The 25,401-nt window shown below is 47.6% G+C and overlaps 1 protein-coding gene and 1 long non-coding RNA gene across 16 annotated transcripts in view; one reads left to right on the forward strand and one right to left on the reverse strand.

Moving 5' to 3' along the window:
* Positions 1–2,676: 2,676 nt before the first annotated feature.
* Positions 2,677–5,032, forward strand: LOC306814949. The gene is made up of 3 exons (XR_013777288.1): positions 2,677–2,711; positions 4,001–4,110; positions 4,938–5,032. It is a non-coding gene; the product is annotated as an uncharacterized lncRNA (long non-coding RNA).
* Positions 5,033–11,973: 6,941 nt separating this feature from the next.
* The window catches only part of LOC306814966 (uncharacterized protein), a 36,919-nt gene continuing 23,491 nt past the window's right edge, over positions 11,974–25,401 (reverse strand). For 13 of the 15 annotated variants that reach the window (XM_079331515.1, XM_079331507.1, XM_079331518.1 and 10 more), the window contains 13 exons: positions 24,546–24,668; positions 21,464–21,598; positions 20,859–21,191; positions 20,267–20,434; positions 19,794–19,959; positions 19,439–19,502; positions 18,697–18,745; positions 17,819–17,931; positions 17,054–17,171; positions 16,125–16,224; positions 15,479–15,675; positions 13,502–13,639; positions 11,974–12,172 (listed from right to left, as the gene is read on the reverse strand). In XM_079331515.1, coding sequence (XP_079187641.1) covers positions 12,092–12,172; positions 13,502–13,639; positions 15,479–15,675; positions 16,125–16,224; positions 17,054–17,171; positions 17,819–17,931; positions 18,697–18,745; positions 19,439–19,502; positions 19,794–19,959; positions 20,267–20,434; positions 20,859–21,191; positions 21,464–21,598; positions 24,546–24,668 — 1,785 coding nt within the window. In that variant the 3' untranslated portion in view covers positions 11,974–12,091. The remainder of the gene's footprint in view (positions 12,173–13,501; positions 13,640–15,478; positions 15,676–16,124; positions 16,225–17,053; positions 17,172–17,818; positions 17,932–18,696; positions 18,746–19,438; positions 19,503–19,793; positions 19,960–20,266; positions 20,435–20,858; positions 21,192–21,463; positions 21,599–24,545; positions 24,669–25,401) is intronic. The other 2 variants (XM_079331510.1, XM_079331508.1) reach the window with 2 other exon arrangements.

Genomic DNA, 25,401 nt, shown 5'->3' on the forward strand with positions numbered 1-25,401 from the left:
TGATTTGTCACCAGTCATTGGAGACAAAATGCTTCAGGGGAATTGAGTGACTGTGGGGCTGCTTTCACACCGGTCTTGGTTTTATGACTGGTAGTACTTCTAGAATTCTTTCTACTGTTCATTTTGGTAGGACTGCTACATTTTGGTTAGCTCGACCTCTTTGAAAAGAACAGCAGGTGACAGAACAAATAACAGAGAATGAGATCTTTTTACTACTCCCCAAATGTTTAAAAATTTTATTCTTAGAACAACCCCTAGGAATTAGAGAGGATGACATCTTTTCAATGTGCAGCAGCAGAAGAAAAACTGGATACTTTTTTTACAGTCCCTCTCAGATATGCTAGTTGAATGCTTAGGAAATGCATCAAGGAGACACATCTAAGTGGTCAGATAAAACTGCCCTGCAGGCAATTCTCAGGAGCAAGCTGGCAGCCCCTCTGCTGCATGTTCCTCCTGTACCAGGTGCTTTGTCATGCCCAGCCCATAAATACTCTTGGAATACTAAGCACCAGCCTGAATCCCAGCACAGATCATACCCTAGGAAAGGACACCAAGGCCTTGGTGTCTCTGCAGTACAACCAACAGAGTTGCTTCTTGGAACTGGCAATAGCTGCCAGTGCAGTGCTGTCAGAGAATAACTGGTCGGGTACAGAAGTGAGCCCAGATGACTCAGTGTCTGCCATCAGCCATTGGGACAAAAGGTGGATTGATCTTTTCCTCTGTGTGTCTGAATTCAAAGACAATGGTGTTGTGTCTTGAGTGGGGTCAACAACTCATAGCTCTGGCTCTGGCTTCTTCACAATGGTTATCAGTGGCCATTTGTGGGCTTTGCCAACCTTTTTGTCATACCTGCCCTGCCACTGATGGCTGGAGTGACTGCAGAAGCTGGAGCCTTCCTTAGCTGTGAGATTTCAGCTGCCAGACCATTGCTGCAGCTTCGCCTGGGCTCGTGACAGGATCAGCATCTCATGTGGGCAGCTGTCTGTGTCAGGGCTGCGCCTGAGGAGCGGCGCTGTCCTTTCAGCTGTGCCCATTTGGAATGTCAGGGCACATGGGCCGTGTTCCATGGGCCGAGCCCAGTGCTGGAGACTGCCACACCTCAGGCTGAAGACAAGCAGTGCAGTTCTTCACTAGATGGGGAATGGACAAAGTTGTCTTCAGAACTTAGCCTTTTTATAAATTAAGAGGGTCCAAATTCTTACAGCCACTCCTCTTGGTTGTAGTGTGAGCTGCTGTTCTTTAAAAATGTCAAGGCATTTTTTAGGTAAACTGCTAAGAGGAAGACCCCCTCCTCTCCTGGAAATCACTTTGCAATATTCTATGTTCTCTACAAAATGCAGCTGGTGATAAAAGTCCGTTCCAGATCCCAGTGTGCATATAATCTTTACAAGTATGAAATCTTTTGTTGAATCTTACAAGAGAGGGCCTATCCCCAAGAAGAGGAAGGGTCATGATTTTTCAGCTCTCCTACCCGTTTGTAGATGACTGTAGTTTTCTGATCTCTGTTTGCTCTGATGGTTTCTCCATGGCCTTAGTTTCCTCTCAGGATAACACTTCAAAGGAGTGTGGACAATCTGACTCTGTGAAGGCCACGTGTGCAACAGAGCTGCCTGTCCTGCTCGGTCTGTTGTTGTTGTTATTGTTGTTACTGTGGTTGTTAGTCAACTGACCATAAATTTGTCCTGGGTTGGTTTCTACACGATTTGGGGATAACATCAACCCAGGAGAATTGCTCAGAGCCCCAGAGAGTGGAGCTGAGTTTCTGACCTCCTGCAAGTCAGTATCTCTGTTTTGAAGTTTGCTTCTTGCATTTTGTCTCTTTGAGGTTGTGTTGTGATGATGGGAAATCCAGGAGAGAAATACAGCAGATGGGAAGTTATTGGCAGTGGGTGAGTGTAGCCACGCTTACTTGTACAAAATTGTGGGCCAGGTATTTTTCTGGTGTAATATCAAGTGGGAAGTCAGGCAAGTGCAAGCATCTTCAGAGCCTGGCTTTAGATTGTCTCAGTACTGGTCACTGGGCATCATCAAAGATAACTGGATGCTGACAATGTCTTGCCTGCCTCAATAAGCAGGACCTGGAAGCCTTCCTTTCCTTCAAGTGTGTGGCAGCTGTTTGCTGATTTTCCTAGGAGACATGGTTTTGATTTAAGGTAATATGGCCACACGAATGGAAGAAGAAAAATCTGAGAGAGCGGCTTTGCGCCTGACAGATGTCAGATAACAGCTCTCGGTAGCATTTCTTTCCAATTTTTTGTGGAAAACAATCTTCAATGATCAGGACAATAAGAAAGGTTGTGTGGTGTTGCCTGAGTTGTGTAGAGAGAATCAAAAGAGAGTGGTGAGAAGGCCCAACAGGACTGTGTGTTTCAGTGCCTGAAAAGGCATGGGACATGCAGAGACACAAAAAGAAAAGGCAAAGAAAACCCCAGCCTCCAAAACCTAGTGTGTACATTTGAGATGTGTAGCAGCCCTTTTTCTTACCATTGGACCCAGCTTATCTCATGGCAGAATGCTGCTGGGCGTCTGTGCTATTGTCTAAAGAGCAGATAAACCCTGGGGTTTGAGAAACACTACAGGCAGCAGAGAGCTCCTACCTGGGCTGCCTCATGCTTCTCAGCACTGAACAGCTTCTCTGTTCTTGCTGCTGTTCTGTTTCTAGGAGTTTTGAAACCATTTATAAGGCCTTTGACCCTGCCACAGGACAAGCGGTAAGTACCAACAGTCCATGAGGATTTTGCAGCTCCTGAGCACTTTCCCTTGGGATGTTATCCGTGCCCAAAGCTTTGGGTTGCCTGTGTTGGCTGCAAAGGCTGTCCCTTAATTTTGGACAGACTTTGTCCTTCCTACCTAGCTGAATGAATGCAAGGATGGCAGCAGTGTCTTTCAGAGAAGGACATGCCTGCTTGGATTTACGGGAGAAATATGCATGGATTAGCTGCTGGCAACAGCCAACATTCTGGCCCAATTCCTCTTAAACCCAGGTTCAGACACAGATAGCATTTCCCATTATTTTCCATCCTGTGGTTCAGCTAGAAAATAGAATACAGCACCTAAAGAAAGAGAGATCTTGTCTGGAGTGCAGTTTTGCATTTCACTCCAAGGGAACCTGGTACACACACACAGGCACGCACGCACACACCCACACATACAGATTGATGAGATGAAGTAGATGAAGAGCCTTTAACAATACAACATTGTGTTGGCCCTGTGCCGGTGCCATCCCATTACAGAGATGCTATTTCCACTGTACAGGACAAATGGTGGTGTCTTGGAGAGTCCCAGTGCTCTTTGGGGCTAAAATTTTAGAGTCCTGAATTCTCCTTTCTGTCTCTCAGCAAACATGACTCCATCTTTCTGTAGTTCATTTATCCACTTGCAGTGCTGTACTCAGGAAGTGCACATGAAGAGAGGTCTACAAAGGCATCTGAAAGCCTTAAAGTCTGCTTATAATGTGGGGTATATCCATAGTGTAGCACAGAAAGGATTCTTCTTTTTTACACCTACTGAATGATTAGAAGTTTGAACCATATTCAGAATATTCTTCAGCAATGCAAAATCCAAATTGAAGAAGCTAGGATGTACTAGGATTGTAACTTTATTTTGAGACATTTTGGAGTTGTTTCTGGGACAGCATTTTCTCTGTAGTCTGTGTATTTACTTTGGTGCATAATCAAGAATGGCAGCAGTTTCTGAAAGGGACTGGTCAGGGTCCCTAGAAATGCTAATAAATTGTCAGTGGTTTCAGTTTGTTTTCACAATAAAGCAAAGAGCAAAACTGAGCCAAAATGCTTTTGGCTAGCAAAACATGTGTAAGTTATAAAAGTGGTGATAAACAAAGGCCGTTTGTGAAGTCAGTGTGTGCAGAAAGTGTTGGTAGCACTTTGTGGTTGATGTTTAGAGTCCCTTTTGACTGGGGTGACAGGGTGTCCTGGCCCACAAGTGGAGAAAAGAGGAGCTCTTGTAATGTCTGTTCTTAATGCTTTCAACACTGTTGTAGGTGGCCATAAAGAAAATCGATCTCCAGCAGCAGGGCTGCTAGGATACTTTAAAATAAATCCTGGTCATGTGGGAAAAGAAGAACTCCAATATTGTTACCTACCTAGAAAGGTCAGTAGTTCTGCTCTTTTTCAGGATGTTCGTTTCCATACTTGCAAGGCAGAGGTTTAAAAGCTCTTTACTCACTGGCAGAAAATTGAACTTTCTATTAACATCAATCCACTTTTGTATGAGGCATGGGAGGAGTGTTCTGTCCACGTTCATGGTTCCTGGAAAGAGGATTGTTCCCAGAAGTGTGCCTCTCTTACTAAGCCCTCAGCGTGTATGTTCACTCTCTTCATGCTCTTTTGCTGGTTCGGGGTGTAGTTATTTCTGACTGTCAGAGGGGGAGTGCAGACAGAGTGTCCAAGAAATTATTTTCCTTGCACTGTTCCCACTATTTCCATTGCCTTGCATGCCAAAAGATTATGACAGGAGATACATCATTTGCCAGGTTTGAAATTGCTTTTCCCATTTGTGTATAACTTTTAGGAAAGTTTTTCTATAAGGTTGTCTGCAGTGCTGCACACCCACGTGCCCTGGATGAAAGCTGGGGAAACTGCATCTCCTTGTTGCTGGATTTAATTGTGGATGGAATTTGTGTATGAGGATGGTGAAGCAGCTGCCTGGGATGTGTCCGTTTCCATTTCTATCCTTGCCATCACAGACCTGCCTTTTTCCCCTGCTTGCCACCTAAGCCGTCTCCTTCTGTGCGGATGTGCCTTCCTTATTTAGACATCACAGACTGCAAGCACTGGATAGCCTAATTGGAGCAGGTCTTCATTTTATTCCATCTTCATTTACCAGTGACCTGGATCCAAAACTCAACACCAGGCTTTTCTTTGATATGGCCATTTATCTGTGCATATTCAGCCCCACTTGTTGTTTTCATCTTCCAGTTACCTTGCACATGGGGATGTCTGGATGGTGTTGGAGTACATGGATGGAGGCTCCTTAGCTCAAGTGGTCAGCGAGAAAAGGATGGTTGTAGGACACATGGCAACAATCTGTCGGGAGGTAAGGGATCCTGCTTGTGCTTTGGATGCCTTGGACAGGCTCGTGCTTTGAAAGCTCTGCTAGGTGAGTGATTCCATGTTCAGAGCATCTGCACTGCCAGTGTCCCTGCCCTTACTATAGTCTGTTCTTTAGACTTATCTGCTGTTGTTGAACTCTCTGTCTCTTTTTCATTTTCAATTTCTGCCTCTAAGTGCAAAGAATGCAATGCAGAAAGGTTCTGGATGTCCCAGTTTTAAACAAACAGCAAAGTCAAATAGAGACCCATCTCTCTCACAGGTCTCCACTTCAAAGGATGGCATGGCACCCATCATGGTGCTTGCAGCTGAAAACTGACAAATGAGCTACTTTGACCCTTGTCCTCCACTCTCCCACCTGACAGTGATCCCCTTGGTACACAAATCAGAGACTTTTCCTCTTTTGGAATTTCATGGTTTGTCCTCAGGATGGGAAGAGCGCATCTGCTCTAGTAGCAGCAGTCATTCTGACTGGCATTGCAGGAGACAGTCTCCTGCAATGACTGATGTTTCCCCCTCAGAAATGAATATGCCTTCCTTTTGAAAGATTCTGCTCTCCTAGGGTTGCAGCAGGAAGCTCTTCCTCTTGCCAGCACCCACTGCTCCTGTGAGATCTGGGAATCTTCAGGAGCAGTTTTCTTTTAAGTGTGGGATGCAATCAGATTAGGGTAACTTTTGTGCTCCTGTTTCTTTTTCTCTCTCAGTGCCTGCAAGACCTGGCTTTCCTTCATGCCAACGGGGTGATCCACAGAGATATGAAAAGCAGCAACATCCTTCTGGGCCGGGATGGCTCCATCAGGTTGGGTGGGTGCTCTTGATCAGGCTCTGTGCTCTGGGGAGGCGGTGTGGGGCTGCTTTTGGGTGCTGCCAGGTGCCCGCCAGTGGTGCTTCTGAGAGTGCACAGGGCACTCCTGCAAGCTCAGGGCACAGCTGCAAGGTGCTGAGAGGTCTACAGAGGAAACAAGGTGTCAAGAGTAGCTTTGGTTTGTGTGTGCTGCTTCCAAATGGGGGGAGTTACAATGTAAACCCTCAGGTGGATGAGGAAAAGCCATGGTGTGATTCCTGGGGGGCTGTTAAGTGGACAAAGTGCTTGGCTGCAGACGTGAGGAAAGGGAACACAACTGCTTTTGCAGCTCAATGCACCACTGCTTTCTGAGCCTTAGAGTGAGGAACTCTTTCCCTTGGTTTCCTGTTTGAAGCAGTGTTTGTTTTTCTCTCAGCTGATATTGGCCTCTGTGCTGTGCTCATCCATGAACAAAGTAAACAGAGGTCGGTGGTCGGGACCACTTGCTGGATGGCACCCGAGCTTGTGAGAGGAGAGCCATACGGCCCCAAAGTGGACACCTGGTCCTTGGCATCGCGGGAATAGAAATGGCCAAAGGAAGGGCTCCTTATATTTGGAAAACCAAGGAAAGGGTAAGGTGCAAATACGCTCAGATACCAGTGTTCTCCTGGTCCAACACCGTTAGACAAAATCCCATTTCCACAGCTTGAACTGGTTCCCCCAAGACCCACTTGTAAAAATGTCAAAATGTCCCTAGGGTCTGCACAAACTTGCAAGGCAAGAGTTGTTGAAGGTTGGAATAGCTGGGGCTGCACTGGGGCCTTTTCTCTTTTGGGAGGGAAGGCTCATCTCTTACCATCTGCTAGGCAAGAAATTGCCACTGCAATCTGGGTCTAGGTGAGCACTTCAGGATATGGAAGGATCACATAGAGTCTCCTGTTTCCTTTTCCTTCAGGCTAAATATCTGATAGGCAAGCAAGCAGCACCAGATCTGCACAAGCTCAGGTTACCCTCTGCCTTGTGTGAATTTCTGGGCTGCTGCCTGCAGATGGATGTGGACAGGCGAGGCTCTGCCCAGGAACTTCTGCAGGTACAATGCAAAGCAGCTGCAGGCCAAACAGCTGCTCTCTGTCAGGCTTTGCTTCTCAGCCAAAATTCAGGGCATCAGATGGGGCCCCCCCCATAGTAATCTGTGCTCTGGGTGCTTTTCAGATGAAAACCAAGTAGGGTGTAAAACAGGTTGAGGTTAGAAGGGACAAGTGAAGGTCCCAATTTAGTCCTCTTCCCCTGTTACTGGCAAGGACATCTTCAAGTAGCTCAGATTGCTCAGAGCCGCATCCAACATGTCCTTGAATGTTGCCAAGTGTGGGGCATCTCCCAGCTCTCTGAGTAACCTCTGCCAGTATTTCAGCACTCTCCTGGTAAAGAGTTTCTTCCTTAGAGCAAATCTGAAGTATCTCTTTTAGCTTAAGACCATTTCCCCTTTTCCTCTTGCAATTGGCCTGGCCAAAAGCTGTGTCCCCATCTCTCTTAGAAGCCCCTTCAAATATTGAAAGGTCACCACATTGCTTGCCCTTCTGCAGGCTAAGCAAGCCCAATTCTCTCAGCCATTGCTCAGAGGGCAGCTCCCACCTTCTTGTCAGTTCTGAGGCCCTCTTTTGATCTTGGGTGGTGTATTCAGATTTTCCTGGTAGCAAAGGAACTGAAGTATTGCAGTGCTGGGAGTGAAGGCAGGCAGTGGGGCTTGGTGAGCACAGTCCCTGCCAAGTGGTTCTGGATTGCTCTGTGGGGGCAGTGTTGCTGAGCCTGTGAGCATCCAAAGGCACCCAGCTTGTCCCTCCTGCCCCACTCTTAGAGGTTTCTGCCAGCCAAACAGGGACAGCTGAGCAGGATTGGTGCCAGCCCCATGTGCTGAGACCAGGAGCACTTCAGCATTGCTTTCTCCAATGCCAGCTCGCAGCCACATTCAGAATAAAAGTCCTGGACACCACCAAGCCTGTTGTAAGATTCCTTTCTTCATCACCCAGGGAATATTGCTCTCGTTCATTTCTGAATTGTCGTTCCTATCTTAAAGATGGAAAGTCCCTCCTGTGGGCATTCTGGTGTGGTTTGAAATTGGGGAAATTCTCTTCCCTTTATTATTAACTCCAACCTCCACTGCCTTTGGAATACCGCCACTGGCCACATTTTGCCCTGCTGTAAACATCCGAATGAGGAAGAAAGGGCAATTGCCTTTCCACCTATAAGACAATGAAGAGCAGGTCAGTCAAAACATCCCGTGGATTGACATGCTTTCAGCTGTGCACATAGAGGCTTTTGGTTCCTGCCCAATGCAGTGGACACGTCTCCTCTGTGGCTGCTCCCAGTTCCCAGGTGCCCATGGCTCTGCAAGTGGAACAAAAGAAGCTGGGCACACCTGCTGGCACTGCCAAAAGAGTAGAGAGGAAACCACCTGGGATGTGCCTGGCCAAGGAGGGAAGGTACCTGCTGGACCTGCTTTTTGTCAACAGAGAATGACTGGTGGGTGACGCCATATTTGGGGACCGTCTGGGGCTCAGCAATCATGAGACGTCTCTGTGCTTGACTGGCTTTGTCCCTCGTTCTGTGTCTCCTCTTGTCCCTGTGCTTGGCAGCTGCCCCCCAGGGCTGTGTAGCTGCGTGGCATAGCTAAAGTGCAGGAGAGCCTCGTTTGTTTGCCCTTAGAGGTGGCTGCTCACTGCAGCCTCTTCAATCTGGAAGCTCAGTCTGGAGGATGAGTTCTCCTGTGTTTGGTCTTGGAGGCAGGGCCTGTCAGCTGCTGTCCCAGGTGGCACTGAGGGCTGCCCAGTGCCACAGGCTGGTGTGGCCCTACTGCAAGCAACAGGAGTCAGTGGCAGGTGGTTGTTTCCAAAGCCATGTCCTTCAGGGGCAGTGTGCTCTGTGTGTGTGTGTCCTTTGTGCAGCCCAGCCCCAGACCTACGGATCAGATGCAGGCACTGCTGCTGCAGCTGCTGCTGCTGCTGAAGTCAGTGAGGATTTGATGGGTAGCTTCTGTCCCAGTGGAACTGGTCACTTGCGAAACTGGCTGCTGATGGTGTCCAGCAGATTTCTGGACTGCATGTGTTTGAGGGAGCTGTCCCTTGTTGTTATTCTCCACCAGGGAATGCTGGAACTCGACCCATGGCCAAAGTTGTGATAGACTGAGCCAAGTGATGCTGATATTGCATCTAAGACTCAGCTACTGATGCCCGCTGAGCAGCATCACAGGCAGTACGGCAAGGGACTCCAAGGAGAAAGGGCTGGCAACTGCTCTGTGGACTTGCTAATGCTGCTGAGTCCACAGGCCAGGAAACAAAGAGGAAAAAAAGCCCCACTTAGACAAGTCCCCAGACTGAGTGAGCTGCTCCGCAGCTGCCCGAGGCTCTCCCCCCTCACAGAGGGGCCCCGCCCCGCCCCAGGCGCCCCCTGGCGGCTGCCCCGCCCCGCCCGCCCCGCGCAGGGCCCTTCCCTTCCCACGGCGCCCCCAGCGGCAGCCGCCCCTCACTGCAGGCACGGAGCAGCCATCGGGCCCTGCTGCTCCTCCTGCCTCTCGGCTCCTTCTTTTCCACACACGGAGGCTGCAAAGGAAGCGTTTTCCTGCCATCTCCCACTGCTTTACTTTGTTTTTGTACTCTTCCCTCTGGCCAATTAGCATTCAAACCCAGGTCCTGAAGGGGAAATTCATCCTTAACATCATCCTCTTATTCTACAATCATCTACAGCCATGTCTTTAGCCACCTTTAAAACCATCTGCCTCTCTGATTCTGTTAAGGAATCAAGTGGTGTCTGAATGTCAGTAAAATCAGACCTATGTTTTTTAACCATAAATTTCATCTTTTTAGCAACACTTAGTGGGTAAACCTGATAATTTTTAGCAATATTTTCCCAGGAATCTAAATCCCAGGCAGTAAAGGGGACTCTGACTAATACCATCGCGTGAGATGAGGCCATGAGGGCTCATGATACTGACTCCATGCCACAATGGCTCCATCATGCATTGTTCCTTTTCCAAAGGTGGACTGCCCACTGATCCATCAATACATTGTTTCTCTCTCAAGGATCAAGTTCCCACCCGCTCAACAGCAATGTTTTCTTCATTCTCTTGTCAACCTGCTCAAACATGGATCAAATATGGTGTTGCCTCAGACACGACTCTGGTCCCTGACACAGTGGATTGGGTAACATCCCATTCCTGAAATTCTCCTTTGGTAGTCAAGAGCCTCCTAAAACCACTTTCATCCCTTGAATGCATTTCATCTATCTTCTTAACATGACCACTGTCTTTATTCTCAAGTCAAGGACCACCAGTTGCATACAATAATCCATGCAATGGAGAAATACAGGACTAAGCACTCTGTGTTAAAGCCAAAGGAATTCACAAGATTAAGCCATATTTGTTACACTTTAACATTTTCCCAAAGCCTCTCTTCTATTCTCTAGGAATTTAAGACAACCTTGGGTCAATGTACCATGCAAGTGCTTTAGTTGAATGAACCCACATTGCATCTTTCCTTCAGAAAGGAATAAAGGAAAGAGATTGCCTACCAAGACCCTTCTGCTCCTTTCCAAATCAGTTGACTACTCAAGCCCAAACCTCAGGCACATCCTCATATTCCCTTTCTTCCAGCAGCTCCAAGCTGCCTTGCACAGTGCTTGCTGTGCTCCAGAGAGCACAAAGCAGGCTGGCCTGGTGCCCCTGACTATTTGTGCACAACACTCTGCATTTCACACCTTTGCTGTGGCTCAGTGCAGAGGTGCAGGGTTGCAGGCGCTTCCTGCCAGAGCTGTGTGAGGCACTGTGTGCTGCAGATCTGGGCTGACAAGCTGTCAGTGCCTCCCGCTGGCCTGGGTCCCCTGGAGCAGTGCCGTGCCTGAAGGATCTGCCCTGTGCTGGAGCCTGCGGAGCAGCCCGGCTCCCTCCCGCCGTGCCCAGAGTGCTGCACACACTGCTGACCTTGCCAGGAGGGACAGGGCAGCCGGCAAAAGGGCAGCAATGCTGAGCCAGGCCAGCAGCCCTGGGCTGCTGTTTGCCTTTCTCTGCTGCTGGGCAGCCTGCATGTGGCCAATGCCAGCACTGTGTGCTGTGCCCAGCACGGCTGCGCTTCCCCTGGGCACCAGCCAGCTGCCAGTTTGGCTCTGGGAGCAGAGGATTCGCCCGGTGCCAGGAGGAGGCACCCAGGGCCGGGCTGCTGCCTCTGGCAGCTCCAAGGGCCTCCTTCCAGCCTGCCTCTGCCAGGCCCAGGCTGCTCCGGGCTCGGCCAGGGCTCTGCTGGGGCTCCAGCCTGGGCAAGGCAGGGCTCACTCTCCCCTCACAGTCACTGACAGCTCTGTACCACATCCTGGAGACCTTCCAGAGCACCCCCACTGATCTTTCTGCTTTCTCAGTTGATCAAAACTCTCCTCCAGGCGGAGATCGTACTTAGGGATGCAAATCCAAGAGGCAGGAACCCACATGCTCCTGAGGCACATCTGAAGGCTGTCCCAGTTGAGATGTACAAGACGCGACACTCCATAGCTCCCACAGCAGCAGCCAATTTTATTGAGTGCAGTTCCTTTCCATATGGTTTTACAACACCTGTGCAGTTGCTCTAATTGGCTGAATTTGGTTACCACCCAGTGCATTTCCCAGTAGCTTCGTGTGTCCATGCTTGCCAGAGATTGGCTGGCATTGTTGGCATTTAAATCTCCCAGCTTTGAAATGCCTTCCTTCCAGGGATGTTTACCTCTTTTCCCTAATTACATAAACTGGTGGAATTATAATTTGGGTATCTATGACTATGAAGCCTCCAGGCCAGCTGTTAGCCATCATAGAAGGCCTGCATCTGCACAGGATGGCTTGGTGACCCCTCTACTCCTTTGGATTTGCCTGCAAATGTCACTGCCCTTTCTCCCTCAAATACCATGGCTGGGCAAAAACAGGCCAGTGGGCCATACTCCAAAGGCAGTGTGGTCTGGAGAGGAGAAATGAAGAAGAGCCTTCCCCACTTAGAAACCATACCAAAGAAGCCATAAGTGTGACTTAGCACCATTCAAAAACAACTGGCAATCCAGAAAGAAATGTTGAATTTTCTGAACGACTCAGAAGGAGAGGAATCTTCCAAATGAGTTGAGGTTTGAGAAACATTCTTTATTTTTAATCCTGTTCTAGAGTCCTAATCCACAATCATTCTCTACAATCCTACTCTATGAGGATTGCAGAGTTAATGTCTTGATATGATCGTTACATTCTTGTCTTCTTCTTCATTGAAATGATGAGCGGTGCCAGGGTTGACGCTGGCTTGGCTGATGTTACAAACGTATGCTGTTCACAGGAAAACAAAAAACAAACAATAAATCATGAATTTACAAGCTCACTGCTTCACAGGCTCAATCACAGGAGTAATGGGGCCACCTGCACATCAACATTCATGTGCAGGACCTTGCCATCACAGGAAAATCTGGCCCAGAATCCCACTCATCTGTTTATTCGTTGTCTTCATCTTGCTGGGATTTTTGCCCTGCAAGGGCTCTGGAAATGGTGCTTTCTCTCTTTGGTGTTTCTTTCAGAAAACTCCAAAGACTCACAAAGAGGTCCCTCTCTTTGAAAGACAGCCATCATGCTAATTTCCACAGGCAGACAGAGCAGTGTCTACCTTTCCATGCCCTGCCCCTCCTGTGCTGGATGGCACCTTCCTTCCTTCCCAGCAGGGACAGCCGAGTGGCACTGGGTCCTGCAGTTCCCTCTCTGCCACACAACCTGGCAGTAACCCTGGGGCAGTTCCTGTTTGCTTGACCATGCCAGGCAGCAGATGGGGCTGGGACAAGTCCCTCTCAGCTGTCCCTGTTTGTGTGGCAGAAACCTTTAAGAGTGGGGTGGGGGTCACAAACCAGGGCCCATCAGAGGCTCACAGTGAGCCTGCCACAGCCCCTCCTTCCCACAGCCAAATCTCTGACCTCTTGGCTGGGACTGGCTTCCTTGGGTTCTTCCACCACCATTTCACACCTCTGGACCCTGCATTGCTCTACTTCAGTTCTTTTGCCATTAGATAAAACTGAACACACCACCAAATTATGAAACAGGGCAACAGAAACAGTCAGAGGACAGAGCACCTCTCCTCTGAGGACTGAGAGACCTGGAGTTATCCAGCCTGGAGAAGAATAGGCGGCAGGGAGACTTTATTGACACGTTCCAAAACTGCAATGTGGCTTCTGAGGGAGTGTGAGACACCTTTTTTAACATGTCCAGTTACCAGAGGATGTGGGCTATCATTTCTAAACAAAAAGAGGATTGACTTAGAGTAGGTCTAAGAAAGAATGTGTTTACTAGGACCATAGTGCAACACAGGCACAAGTTGCTCCAAGAGCTGGTAGGTGCCCCATCCCTGGAAACATCCCAAATCAGGTGGGACAGGGCTATGAGCAACCTGATCTCTACTTTAAAGATGTCCCTGCTCATTGCAGGCTATTTGGACCAGATGACCTTTACAGCTCTATGACAGCTCAGCCCAATCTGGGATTCCTCTCTCTTTTCATTTGATCAGCACCAAGATTGGAGGTGGGGAGGAGGGGGGCTCATCTGATGCCTTGGACTTCAGTGCAGGAGGAGCCCATCCCTCAGACACTGTTTCACTGCAGCCCCTTTGCATTTTACCTGCAGGAGCTGCTTGGCAGACCAGCGCAGCGCCTTGTCTGTCTGCAGGCAGCAGCTCAGGAAGTCCTGCAGCAAAGGTGAGAAGAGCTCGGGCTGCCGCAGCTGTGGCATCCCTCCTGTGGCTGTCAGGTGCTGAGCCTGGAGAAAAAGGAGACACGAGGCTCCACCTGCTTCTTTCACATCTGTAACTGCTCTCCCACATGTCATTGTTTAACCTCCACTGTGCACTGGCAGTTTCTGCCCTGGCAGAGAGGCAGAGATGACTTTCCTGTACCAATAAAACACCCAAACCCCAAAGCAGACACAGTTTTTTCAACACCCAAGGGATCTTGCCTTGGCAGCTGATTTCATTGATTGACCCAGTCAGTGGGAACTACATCAGCAAAAACGTTTGCTACTTTGAAGATTCACACCAGCTTGACAGGCTATTTGGAAGAGGGACTTTTCTATATTAATTAATTTTACTATTTCCAAGGTTTATTACATGAAAGACATCACTGAAGTGCACGTTGGCCCCTTAAGCACAGTTGCCATAAACCAAAACTCATCAAGTTTTTTGTCCTGTTCTAGTAAACAATGGGAATTGGAAGAAATAAAGGAAATCCACCAGGGATTCCTCAGGTAAGGAAACAAACATTTAGAATCTCATATTCAACACAAACACATTAAGATGCACGCACAAATGTATTGAAAGGAAAATGCCTGTTTGGGCACACAAACAGGAAACACCTGCAGCTCTGTTTCCCAGCAGTCTGCAAGTTTCAGCTTCTTTATGTGGCAAAAGGAAATCTTTCCATGGGCAAATGGAAAGAAGGAGAAGTGCTATCCCTATGGCAACCCTCTGCTCATTTGGATACTCCAGTCAATGCATTTATGGTGTGCTATTGCAGAAAGTGCCTGGCAAGAAATGGGAGGTTTTGGAAAGTTCTCCATGACACCAGGCTCTGGCCTGGTCTCCATAAAAATGTTCATCACAATCCTAGCAGCTCAGTGCTGGTGGCACTGAAAGAGATGGTGAGTAAAGGCATGTTGTTATTATCCTCTTCAACCCAGAGGAAAATTTCCAAGCCTAAAACAGCAAGCACACTCTGCTTGAGTAGAAATAATTATGGCAGCTTTCTGTCCTTCTCCCACACAGCCAATGCTCACAAAAGGGGTTTTATCCTGTCCCTCTCAGCTGAGCTCAGCCACTGGACATGCTGAGGAGCTGAAATTCTCACTGTCATTAGAACTGTGCAAGCCAGGGATGGCCCAGCTCCTGCATAAAGGAACACAGCACTGGCATCAACCACAGCCCTTGGATCCCAGCCACAGGCACCTGACTGCAGCTCATCAACTTGTTAAAGTACCAAAAAACAGCCAGGGGTTTGGTATGCAATTCTAGCTGCAGTCGGAGAAAAACACATCCTAAATTTATCCAGGCAACCCAGAGACATGACAGAACAATGCACAGATGATTTGAAAGACTGAAAGTTTCAAAGACACACAGGAAAATTTGCTACAGTATGCAGGAAAATTGATGTGCTGTGGCTAGAAAAGGAAAAAGCAAGCAGAACTGCTTGGACACTGCTTTGGTCGTTTTTTTTATCAATGTTTTTTTCCTTTTTCTTACTTTTTGTATAAAATTGAACCTCAGAAGATTCAACTCCATTTTGAAGGAGATTTATCACATATCTAACCATTTCACTATAAAATATGTTTCCCTCAGAAACAGAGCTCCAACAGTGTTCAAAAAGCAAATGAGAAATGTCAGGCATGGCTAGAGGCAGAAATGGCAGGTTGCTGAACTTGTTACCTGCCACTTCCCTTATGAAGCAGCCAAAACTACAGCAGATGCTGATGTGCTCCAGGGACATTTTTAGAAAGAGACATTTGTTTGAAGTGGTGACAGCAGATGGCAATGGGATTTTGTCCAGTGGCACACAGACATGGAACAGGTGAGAAAGACAGTAGGATCACTAAGTATTTGCACCTTACCCAGACAGAAGTTTCATTCCAGTAAGGAACTTCTTGTTCCAGCATTTCAATGCCCACAATTCCCAGAGACCATATGTCCACTTTGGGGCAATATGGTTGACCTGCCATGACCTCAGGTGCCATACACCCAGAAGTGCAAGCCATTGAGCTCCATCTGCTATGCTCAGGAGTGAGCTGAGCAAAGAGGCCAAAATCAGCTGTGGAGAAAACAACACACCATGAAAGCCAGCTCAAATTGGGAATCAAGCAAAAGAATTCCCCACTCTCACTCGAAGAATATGGTCTTGACGAATCTCCTTGAGAACTGTTCATGCTCAGTTTTCTTAGGGCTTTAGCCAAGGAAGTAAGGAATAGGCCACTTCCAAAAAAACCCAGGGTTTTAAATGCTGCTCACAGCAGTGGCCTTTACTCCCCTGAAGGTTTAGATTGTATCTCCCTCTCTTTGGAAGGGAGACACACAGACCAACACCACTCTTGACTGCTTGTGGCTCCTCATCATACCTCCATGCACATTCCAACTGGACCTTCAGCTCAAAGCAGGTGCCCCTGCACTCCCACCAGCACCATTTCTGGGGAGCTGGCACTCACTGAAAGCAACCCCACACCCCACATCCCTGGAACACTTCCCTGATAAGAATGTACTGACCCAGCTTGACAGAGCCATCAGTTCTGAGGAGAATGTTGCAGCTCTTCACATTTTGATGGATCACGTGATTTACATGAAGAAAATCAAGTCCTTGCAGGCACTGGGAAGAAAAACAGAAACAGGAAGGCAAAAATCAGTGATTTGAGTTCATCATACAGGAAAGGAAACAGCTCTAAATGATTCCCTTTCCAAGGGAATGGGGAGTAATGGCAGAACACAGAGCCATTGACAGGAAGAGCTTGCTGCTCTAACACCAGCAGAGCAGGATCTTTCTAAGGTAAGGAATATCAGATTCTGAAAGAGTAACAGCAACTGCTGTTGTAAACTGTCCCCACACCAGGCAGAATGACTGCTGGTGCAGTGGATATGCAGATGACAAACAAAGGTATGCCAAGTAGAAAACGGTTCCTCTCTTTGCTGTGAAGTGGATCGCTTTGGGGTGGGAGGCTACATGACAAAGGTTTCACTGTTGGCCTCAGTATAGACTTGCAAGCATCATATTAGTCACCCTTCAGAAGCAGACATCATTTTGGGTCCACTACTATCGTTTTTGAGAACTGTGAGGAATCAGTCTCTCTTTTTTTCTTTGCTATTCATTTCAAATCCTACAACAAGCACCTTTGCTTTTACAGGCAAGGAATGCAGTACAGACAGGCTCGAGGTAAACACTTAGAGAGACAGGGTGGAGAACAGCAAATACAAATACAAGAGACAGAGCAAGACTTTAACAACAGGAGACCAGAGTATAAGAACAGAGTACAGTGAATATAGGCACACTGCCACGTAATTCACTTGAAATACTCTTGCTTGCCCAAAGCATTCTAGTAACACAGAAACAAAGCTTGGCACATGAAATCTTTCCAGTTCTGAGCCCCAGTTTCCCAGACAATCCTGCCCAAGACCTTGGAAGCACAGGTGGGATCGCTGACCTGCTGACTGACAGCTGCCATCTCATCTTCAGACAGGTAGGTCTGGCTGATGAGGTCACTCAGAGTGCCTCCATCCATGTATTCCATAACCAGCCAGAGTTCCTCATCCAGAAGGTGGCTGAAAGAAGGAAACAAAAGTGTGGATATGAATGTGCATGGCAACGTTGCTGTTTGGAAAAAACAAGGGTTGATTCTTGTTTCCGGGTCACTTCTGACAAGGACAGATTAAAAGGAATAGATGTTCCCTCTAGGCTGTGCGGTGTTTGCAGTCTGTGCAGTCTCAAGGAGAATGACACGTGTGAAAAACAGATGTGTAAGATGGCCAGCAAGAAAAAATGCAGTTTAGTAACAGATCAAAAATCTGTCACACCATGTGTTTCTGGAAAAAAAGCATCTAGTGTCCCTGGCATGCACAGCAATGGAAAAGAGGAGACACAATCCAAGGGAAAGCCTTGTTAGTTTATCCCCATGTAAGAAGACACTTGAAAAATATCAATCTGCAAAACAATGAGGTGGCAGTGAACTTAGAGGCCATTGATTTATTAAGATACAGTTGATCCATGTTTATGAACAATTTTCAAACTGCATGTGCCAGGGAAGACTCATGCAGACAAGATGCACCCTCTTCCCATCTAATAAGGATGAGCAGAACAATAATAATTTACTAATAATTACCAGCTCTATCTTCTGCCAATGACCAAAGTGGGGTTTTACTTTGCATGTTTGCAGTTTGCAAACAAAGTCATGGACACAAGCACAACTCACCAATCTAAATAGTTGACCAGGTTGGGATTCCTAGTCTTCCTCATGACCACAAGTTCATTGATTTTTAGTTCCTCCTTCCTCAGTCCATGGAGGTTTATTTTCTTTATGGCCACCTAAAATGACATTGAAAATCAGAAACTCTAAGAAGTTGGTGGCAGGGGACCAGAGAGCACAAGAGTGAGTGATTTTGGAGTGACACAGCTGAGCTGAGCCAAAGTGCCTTGTGATTAGACATTGGAGTAATTAGGAACTGACATTCCAACATCCCATTCCTCTGCTGTCTTAAAGGCCAGTTTCAGGACACGTGGCCACTGATATTTTGCGTTGTCCACTTGGTAAAAAAGATGTCTCAACTATAACCCACAAAGCTCTGACCACACTCTCTGCTGCTCTGTCTGGGATTCAGAAGTAATCCCTGCCTTGGGACTCTGTGGATACATCCTGGGTTACAAGCAGGGCTTAGGGCTTTTAGGGAAGCCTTGCAGATCTCTCCCTATGTGCAGTTCCCAAGTGCAGCACTGCAGGTGGCTAAGGAACTACCAGGAACATTCAGATGTATTTGCTGACAGCAGAAAATGAGAACACAGCTGTGAAGCTGCAGCCCCAAAGAGCAGTGAGATGCTCTAAGGCACCACCTTTGTTTCAGCAAGTGAGAGCGAGCGAGCGCGTCCTTCTCTCAAAGGATCCGCTGCCCTCCTTGCCTTCCTTCTGGCAGCTGAGAAGGACAAACACTGCCCCAAGTGCAGTTTGCAGGCTGGCACCAGTCTGTGCTTCTTGTGCCTTTACTGCAGAGCTCTACCCAAAGCTCCAGCCACAGCTCACACCAGAGGGGAAAGCCCTCAAGAGCTGCAGAGTCTACGGGGGCTGTTGACATTTACCTCTTCTCCTGTGGCTGTGTCGAATGCGCTACAAACCTCTCCAAAAGTCCTAGAAACAAAACAAAGCAAAGAAAGGAGAAGCCATTTAGAATTTGGAGAGAAAGCTAGCCCAGATATGAGATCTCTCCTACAAGTGCCTACAACTTGCAGGATGCAGGAAGGGTCTGCCAGAAGGCAGCCAATGCATTTTCCTCTCAAGTGGATGGACATTGGGCCTGTTCCTTGAGTGCTGGGATTTACTGCTTCTGCTCAAAAAGAGAGCTCATTCTTTGATCTCAGGTTTCAGTATCTACACTGTGCAGTTGTTATCCTAACCATGGAGTGTTTCCTTCAGCAAACTCTTGGAAAGAAATGTTGCTGAGAACTGTTATCTCACAGCTATCATAGCAGGTAGGTTGCTCTTTCAGGCAAGCAAGATCCTCCTCCTTTCATTAGCATGGTTGTAGAATTTGGAGCTATTCCAAAATGCTACAGAAATTAACACAGAGCTGTCCCACACTTCAGAGACAAGGACATCTTCCAGGTCCTGTTCCTTGCTGCAGGCAAGACCTTGGAAGCATGGAGATGTCTTTGACAATGCCTTCTGACCACACTCACAAATTCTGACCAGTACTGAGAGGTGGGAGAATCTGACCCCAGTATCTGAATATGTCTGCAGTTTACCTGACTTCACACTTGATAGACATTCTACCAGCAAATCCCCTGGCCCATGGTATATAGAAGTAACTGTGGCAGGACTCACCCACTGCCAATGTTTTCCAGTTCAGTGTATTTTGTGACAGGATTTTCCATGTTCACTATTTTCCCTGAGGGAAACAAAATGCTCACTTTAAAGTGGAAATCTCAGTTTGCAGAAGATAAAAAATGCAGTCCCACTGTGTGGGTCTCTAAACCGTTTGTGGTTGGCTGAGTAACAACAACAACCAGACAGACAGCTCTGCAGCACAGGTGGCCAGCAGAGTGATTTTCTACAGCAGCTCCTCTGGGGAGTCCTAAATGTCCCTTTGACACCAAACTGAGGAGGAACATTAGGTACAGCTGTGCTGACACATGCACACAACACACTGTCCCTCAGACAAGAGATACACAAGACCTACTCAGTAGCTCCAAGTACTCCTCCTCAGTGTCCTGTTGCTGAGCAGCAGCTGGGTCAGTGCTGGAGATGAACAAACTGTCCAGGCTCCTCTTCTCAGGCTGGGGAACAAAGGCTCCTTTAGGCAATGCTGCTGCCGCAGCAGGTTCAGTAACAGAGCCTGTGCAGATCTGCGACAACCAGTGAGTATATGTTGAAATGTGGCTGGCAGAGATTATTTTGAGATCTCTTTTCAAATGCATGTCTTTAGGAAGATGTTGTCAACCACAGGGCTCTTAAATGGATTTTTTCTGATGTCCACTTCTCAAACTGTATGGGTCAAAACCAAAGGCTGGTTTTACTTGATTTCAAGGCCAGATTCATGTTCCATTTTTATGAATTTTCTGAAGGATGACTGCCACAATGACCATTCCACTTTTTCCCAAGGCTTCCTTTCCCCCTCCAAGGGCTGCAGACACATTTGTTCAAATGTTATACCTTTTCCCACTGAGTCCTCCTCTCCTGCACCATCTCTGGAACGTGCCCAAGTTGAAGCATCTCTGATTGGGACTGCCCCCATGTGTCACACTGACAAGGGGGCTTTTTGTTTCCAGTCATTTCCTGGAAGTATTTGCAGGCTGGCAGGTGAGATGTCAACATTTCCACCTCAAGTCAAAAAGAACAAAGCAGTCAGAGACTACAATTTGTCCCTGTTGGCCAAGAGTCATTGACTGTGAGGAAAGGCAGAGAATAGATTTACAAGGGCTACAGACACTTGTTTCAATCCTCCATCTGGGTCACCATGTACCACTGTAAAAATACCTCAAGAAACAAGGAGTGCAGTAACAGGCCAGCAGGAATCAATTTGAATGACTGCTGGCCAAAAGGCCAAAGGACTAGCCTTACTGTGCAGGGCAGATATTTGAGATTCAGCACTGAAGGAAGTGTCCTTCAGAGTGACTGAGACAGACCCTGCAGCAGGATGGCACTCAGAGGCATCACCCCACCCCCTGCTACTCTACAGTGGAAAGGCAAGAAGGGCAGAAAGCACCAGTTTGGTGACTGCAATGGCTATTGTTGTTTCACTCACTTGCTTTTCTACAGCCTGAAGCAGAGGATTACATTTCTGTCTGATAATTTTTAATTCTTCCTCGAGACTCTTCTCCTTTTCCTTCATCTTAGCTTCAGTTTCCTGCAGCTCGGTGTCCAGCTGGTCCTTGAGGTTCTGTAAAATACCAGAGAAATGTTTCTTGAATGGAGTGTCTGCCACTCTTGCACTCACCTGGTTCTGTTGATCGCCTCTCTGATGATGGGGATTCATTTCCTCTTCCACGCCTCTCATGTCCTCCTTGTGCTTTCTCCTCACTGCCATGATGGGAACCTGAGCTTCAGACAGCTCTGCTTGGGGCTCTGCCTTGATGTTCTGTACATACAAATGCACAGCAAGTCACAGGGAGCTGCCACCAAGTTCAGATTTTTCCTCTTTCAGCCTCAAAATCAAACTCATTCTACCACCTTCTGCTTCCTTACTGACCTCTGCTTCCATTGTCACCCTCTTGTCCCAGTGCTGATCTCTGCAGATTGCAAGGCTCTGTGCTTTCAATGCCTGTGGGACTCCTGGCCTCAGTCCCAAGAGCTCTGTTTCATGCCCCTGTTCCTGCCCCTCACTCTGTCACCTGGTTGAGCCAGGCTTACCTGGCCATTCTCCTCTTGCTCCTCCACCTGCTGCCTGAGCTGCTCTTCCTGCTCTTTGACTGGGAACAGCTCTCCCTGAGTCTGGCATGGCACCTCTGCTAAAGCAATCTGCTCATGCTCTTTCTCTAGAAGGGCCTGCACAGAAAGCAACAGAAGATGGGTTTCAACTTGCCAGACAACATTTGTGAGCCAAGTGTCTAAGAGAGTGATGGGCTCACACGTTCCCCAGGCACTGTGCTGCTGCTCTCCTGGCTCATTCTCTGCCCATGGGGAGGCACAGATTCCAAAGTGACACTGGCAGTACAATCAGGGTCCGTCTGGGACTGAAGCTCCAACAGCCTCTCAGGCAGCTGACAGGGAAGGGGTGGCATTTCTCAAGGCTCTGCTGAGGGCCTCTCTCCACTTCTGCTGTGTCCTCTTTGACTTTTCATTGTGACTGACACCCAGCCCTGTCCCACAGCTCCATCCTGGCTCTGCAGGTGGCTTCCAGTGTGGGGTCACTCCTTGTGAGAGACACTTCTGGAGTTCATGCCTGCACCACCATTCCTGCCTTTCTGACATCTACACTCTTATTAGAAATCTTGCTCAATCAAGAGATAAGGATGCATGTAAAGATCCTCTGATGGAGGGAGAGAGGTAGAGAGCCTCTACAGCCACTTCAGTATATAGAGGAGGTACAAAGTGTTTTTTTCTCCTCTATTGTCAGCTGAGAATTCAGACCAGTGGTAACAGACCTTCATAAGGCCCCATCAACAAATGAACTTACACAGCCCTAGGGATGCCAATGAAGAAAATCATGTGTCATGTATTGCATGTATGACCAGAGTCACTCAACACCAGCTCAAATATGGAATTGTTCCACGTTACTAGAAGAGGGAGAAATTTAAATAAACTAGGGGCTTTAGGGCAGAAGATGCTGGAGGAGGAAAACACCCATGAGGGAAAAGCAACCATTTCTGGAGGGAAAACATCTCAGCCTGCTCAGGATCAGTTGACAGAACATATATCTCCTCATCTCTTGAAGGGGTGGCTTTAGGTGAACTTTGCACCTCCAACTCTCTGTGACCAGAGCTGGGAAGAAACAATTATGTAAATATTACATCAATAGATACATAGATAGATACATGATACATAGATATATAGAAACATAGAAAGATACATAGATAGAGATCACTGATATAATTTCTCTCACTATACTTTCTGTTCCTGCACACATCACCACTCGGCAGCCAGTGCCCCTGTCAGTAGCAATCCTGAACATGCTCTTCTGTCGCATCAATAAACCAACTCTAGGGGAATCTGGAGTGTGTAGGTCCTTATGGAATGACATCAAACTCAAAGCACTGCTCTGGGAACGGAACTCTGTGCATCTGTGCTCAGACGAGTTCTCTTGGTCACAACTGCACTGACAGTGGTAAAGTGGCTGTAAACAGAAATGAAGCCCAAACCCTCCCAGCTCCTCTGACCTGAGAGGACCAGCTGGAATTCAAGAGTGTTGGTTTCCTGCTCAATGTCAAATGTAATTCAGATTGTAATACTGGACAATTGTTGATCTGCAAGACTGCCAAAAGGCAAGGGCCCTGTAAACTGGAAAGTGCTGTGCAAGGTCATACAGCCTGGCCTGGCATCAGAACAGATCCTTTTGCACAAACATCCCTGAACCAAAAAATGTCTCCACATGCAGGAAAATGTTAAGCAAAATAACCTTTGCTTGCTAGAGGAAGAAAGTAATCAGGATATCTGTTCCCAGCGGAAAAATAACAAAAAAAAAATCAAAGTGTTACCTACTCCAGTGTCTAAAGCATCTGGATATAGTGAGGGGATGCTTGGATATAGGAACAACCCTTGTTGGGAGCACTGTCACATAGGCATTAATGGAAGTGTGCCTAGAAGGTCCATCATGAGACGTCCTTTCCCCCGACTAAAACTCCCTCGGCTTGTCCTCACTAGGCTTGTGCTTACAGCCCTTCTCAGCACCCTTGCCCTTCCCTGGACACGCTCCAGCCCCTCAATGTCTTTCTGTTCCACAGGGGCCCACAACTGGACACAGCACTCCAGCAGCGGCCGCAGCGGCGCCCAGCACAGGGCACAGCTCACTGCCCTGCTCCTGCTGCTTCACTATTGCTGACACAAGACACCATGCCCTTGGCCTTCTTGGCCACCTGGGCACAGGCTGCCAAATGTTCAGCTGCTCTGGTTGGACACCCTTGGCTATTTTCTCCCAAGAAGCACCCCAGACAAAAAATTGGATATTTGACTTAAAATACAGCATCGGGAATTCCAAGATGTCATTCCTGTTCTTAGCAGCACAAGACAACACTCCAAGTCTTTCACCAGGATCCAACAGCATTTTCAAATGGAGTTATCAATCCAGATTGCACAAGAGAAAGTATCAAGAGACACATGTCGCCTCTGGATTTTGCCTCAGAAATGGGTCCAGAACTATGCAAATTGTGACTTCTACCACATGGGATGTGAGGAGGCCCATAAGGATGCGTGGAGAGCACGATCATCTCTTTGCACCTTATCAAAACACAGGTGCATTCAGACTGCAATCTACTACTGACCACTCTGCCTGAAGAGGCAAAAGAACCACCTAGCAAGAAAGGCACCAAATCTCTCACTTCAAGCTGCAACTCCACAATAGTGTCTCTGAAATACTCCTAGGTAAACACACCCAAGAAGCTCTTGAGGACAAAGCATCCCAAACACCCTATATGGTCAAACCAACATTTTGTGCCTGTAGCTCCTTAGCCAGTCTGTGCATTGAGACAGCTCTCTCCAGACCACAGTGTCCCCTACGTATCCAAAAAGGCTGAGCTGCAGATCAATCACATGATCCCTCCTGGGGCTGGGGAGGCTTCATGCTTCAGGCTGGCCTCTATCTGAATCCCAGCAACGTGGGGCTAAATCATGCCAGATCAGAGCCATAATGAAGCTCTCACAGGTTGGTGGGAATTGCTAGGTCCTGACAGGACTCCAGCACTCAGCATCCTCAGCCACCAACAGCAAGTGCTGGCTGCTCAAGAACTTGTAGCCCTGGCTTGTACTGCAGACAGTGCCAGCAGTGACTGGATCTTACCTCCTCAGAATATTCAGACTGTGGTGTCAGCACAGCTGAAGACTTGCGTTCAATTTCCTCCTCTTTGGCCTCTTCTCCAGGAGCTGAGGGAGTCAGTGGATAGTCTTCTGTTGGTTCTGGACTCTGTGGACAAAAAGAAGCTTGAAGAAGAGGCCATTACCTGTCATTTATACCCTTATTTCTCTTCAGCTTTACCACCTGCTCAACTAAGGAAAAATCATAAATTGTCACAACAATGGGATTCTAAGTCACTCTGATGAATTTATATAGGCTGATTCAACAGAACTGCATGTGGCTCTGAATTCAACATTCCACGCTGGCTACTGTCAGCAAGCAACCTTCTCTCTCAAAACTGATCTCAGAGTTCTTTAAAGCTCGGAAAAAGAAAATTAGGGAACAACCAGCTGTATCTGCTACAGTGATGGAAAACTAACACACTATTGGAATCTCATAATATGCTGGAAAAAAAATCTTAAGGCAAAGCACCATTGCTTAAGGTATAAAGAAAAACTGAGCAGGGCTTCTCCTCCTGGCAAACCAACAACCCATGAAATGAAACAATCAAAGTGTCACTTACTCCAGTGTCTAAAGCATCTGGATGTAGTGAGGGGATGCTTGTCATGGAAACAGTCCTAGTGGGGAGGACTGTCATGGAGGCATTTATGGAAGTGTGCCTTGATGGTCCATCATAAGCCTCTCTTTCCCCATTGCAAAAGCTCTCTGAGCTCATCCACATTGGAAATACGCTCTGATATCTTCCCAGCTCCCTTGCCTTTCTCCAGGCACTCTCCAGCCCTCAATGTCTTTCTGCTCCACAGGGGCCCACAACTGGACACAGCATTCCAGCAGCGGCCGC

The sequence above is a fragment of the Erithacus rubecula genome (genome assembly GCF_903797595.1).
Source record: "Erithacus rubecula genome assembly, contig: SUPER_Z_unloc_4, whole genome shotgun sequence".
NCBI lineage: Eukaryota > Metazoa > Chordata > Aves > Passeriformes > Muscicapidae > Erithacus > Erithacus rubecula.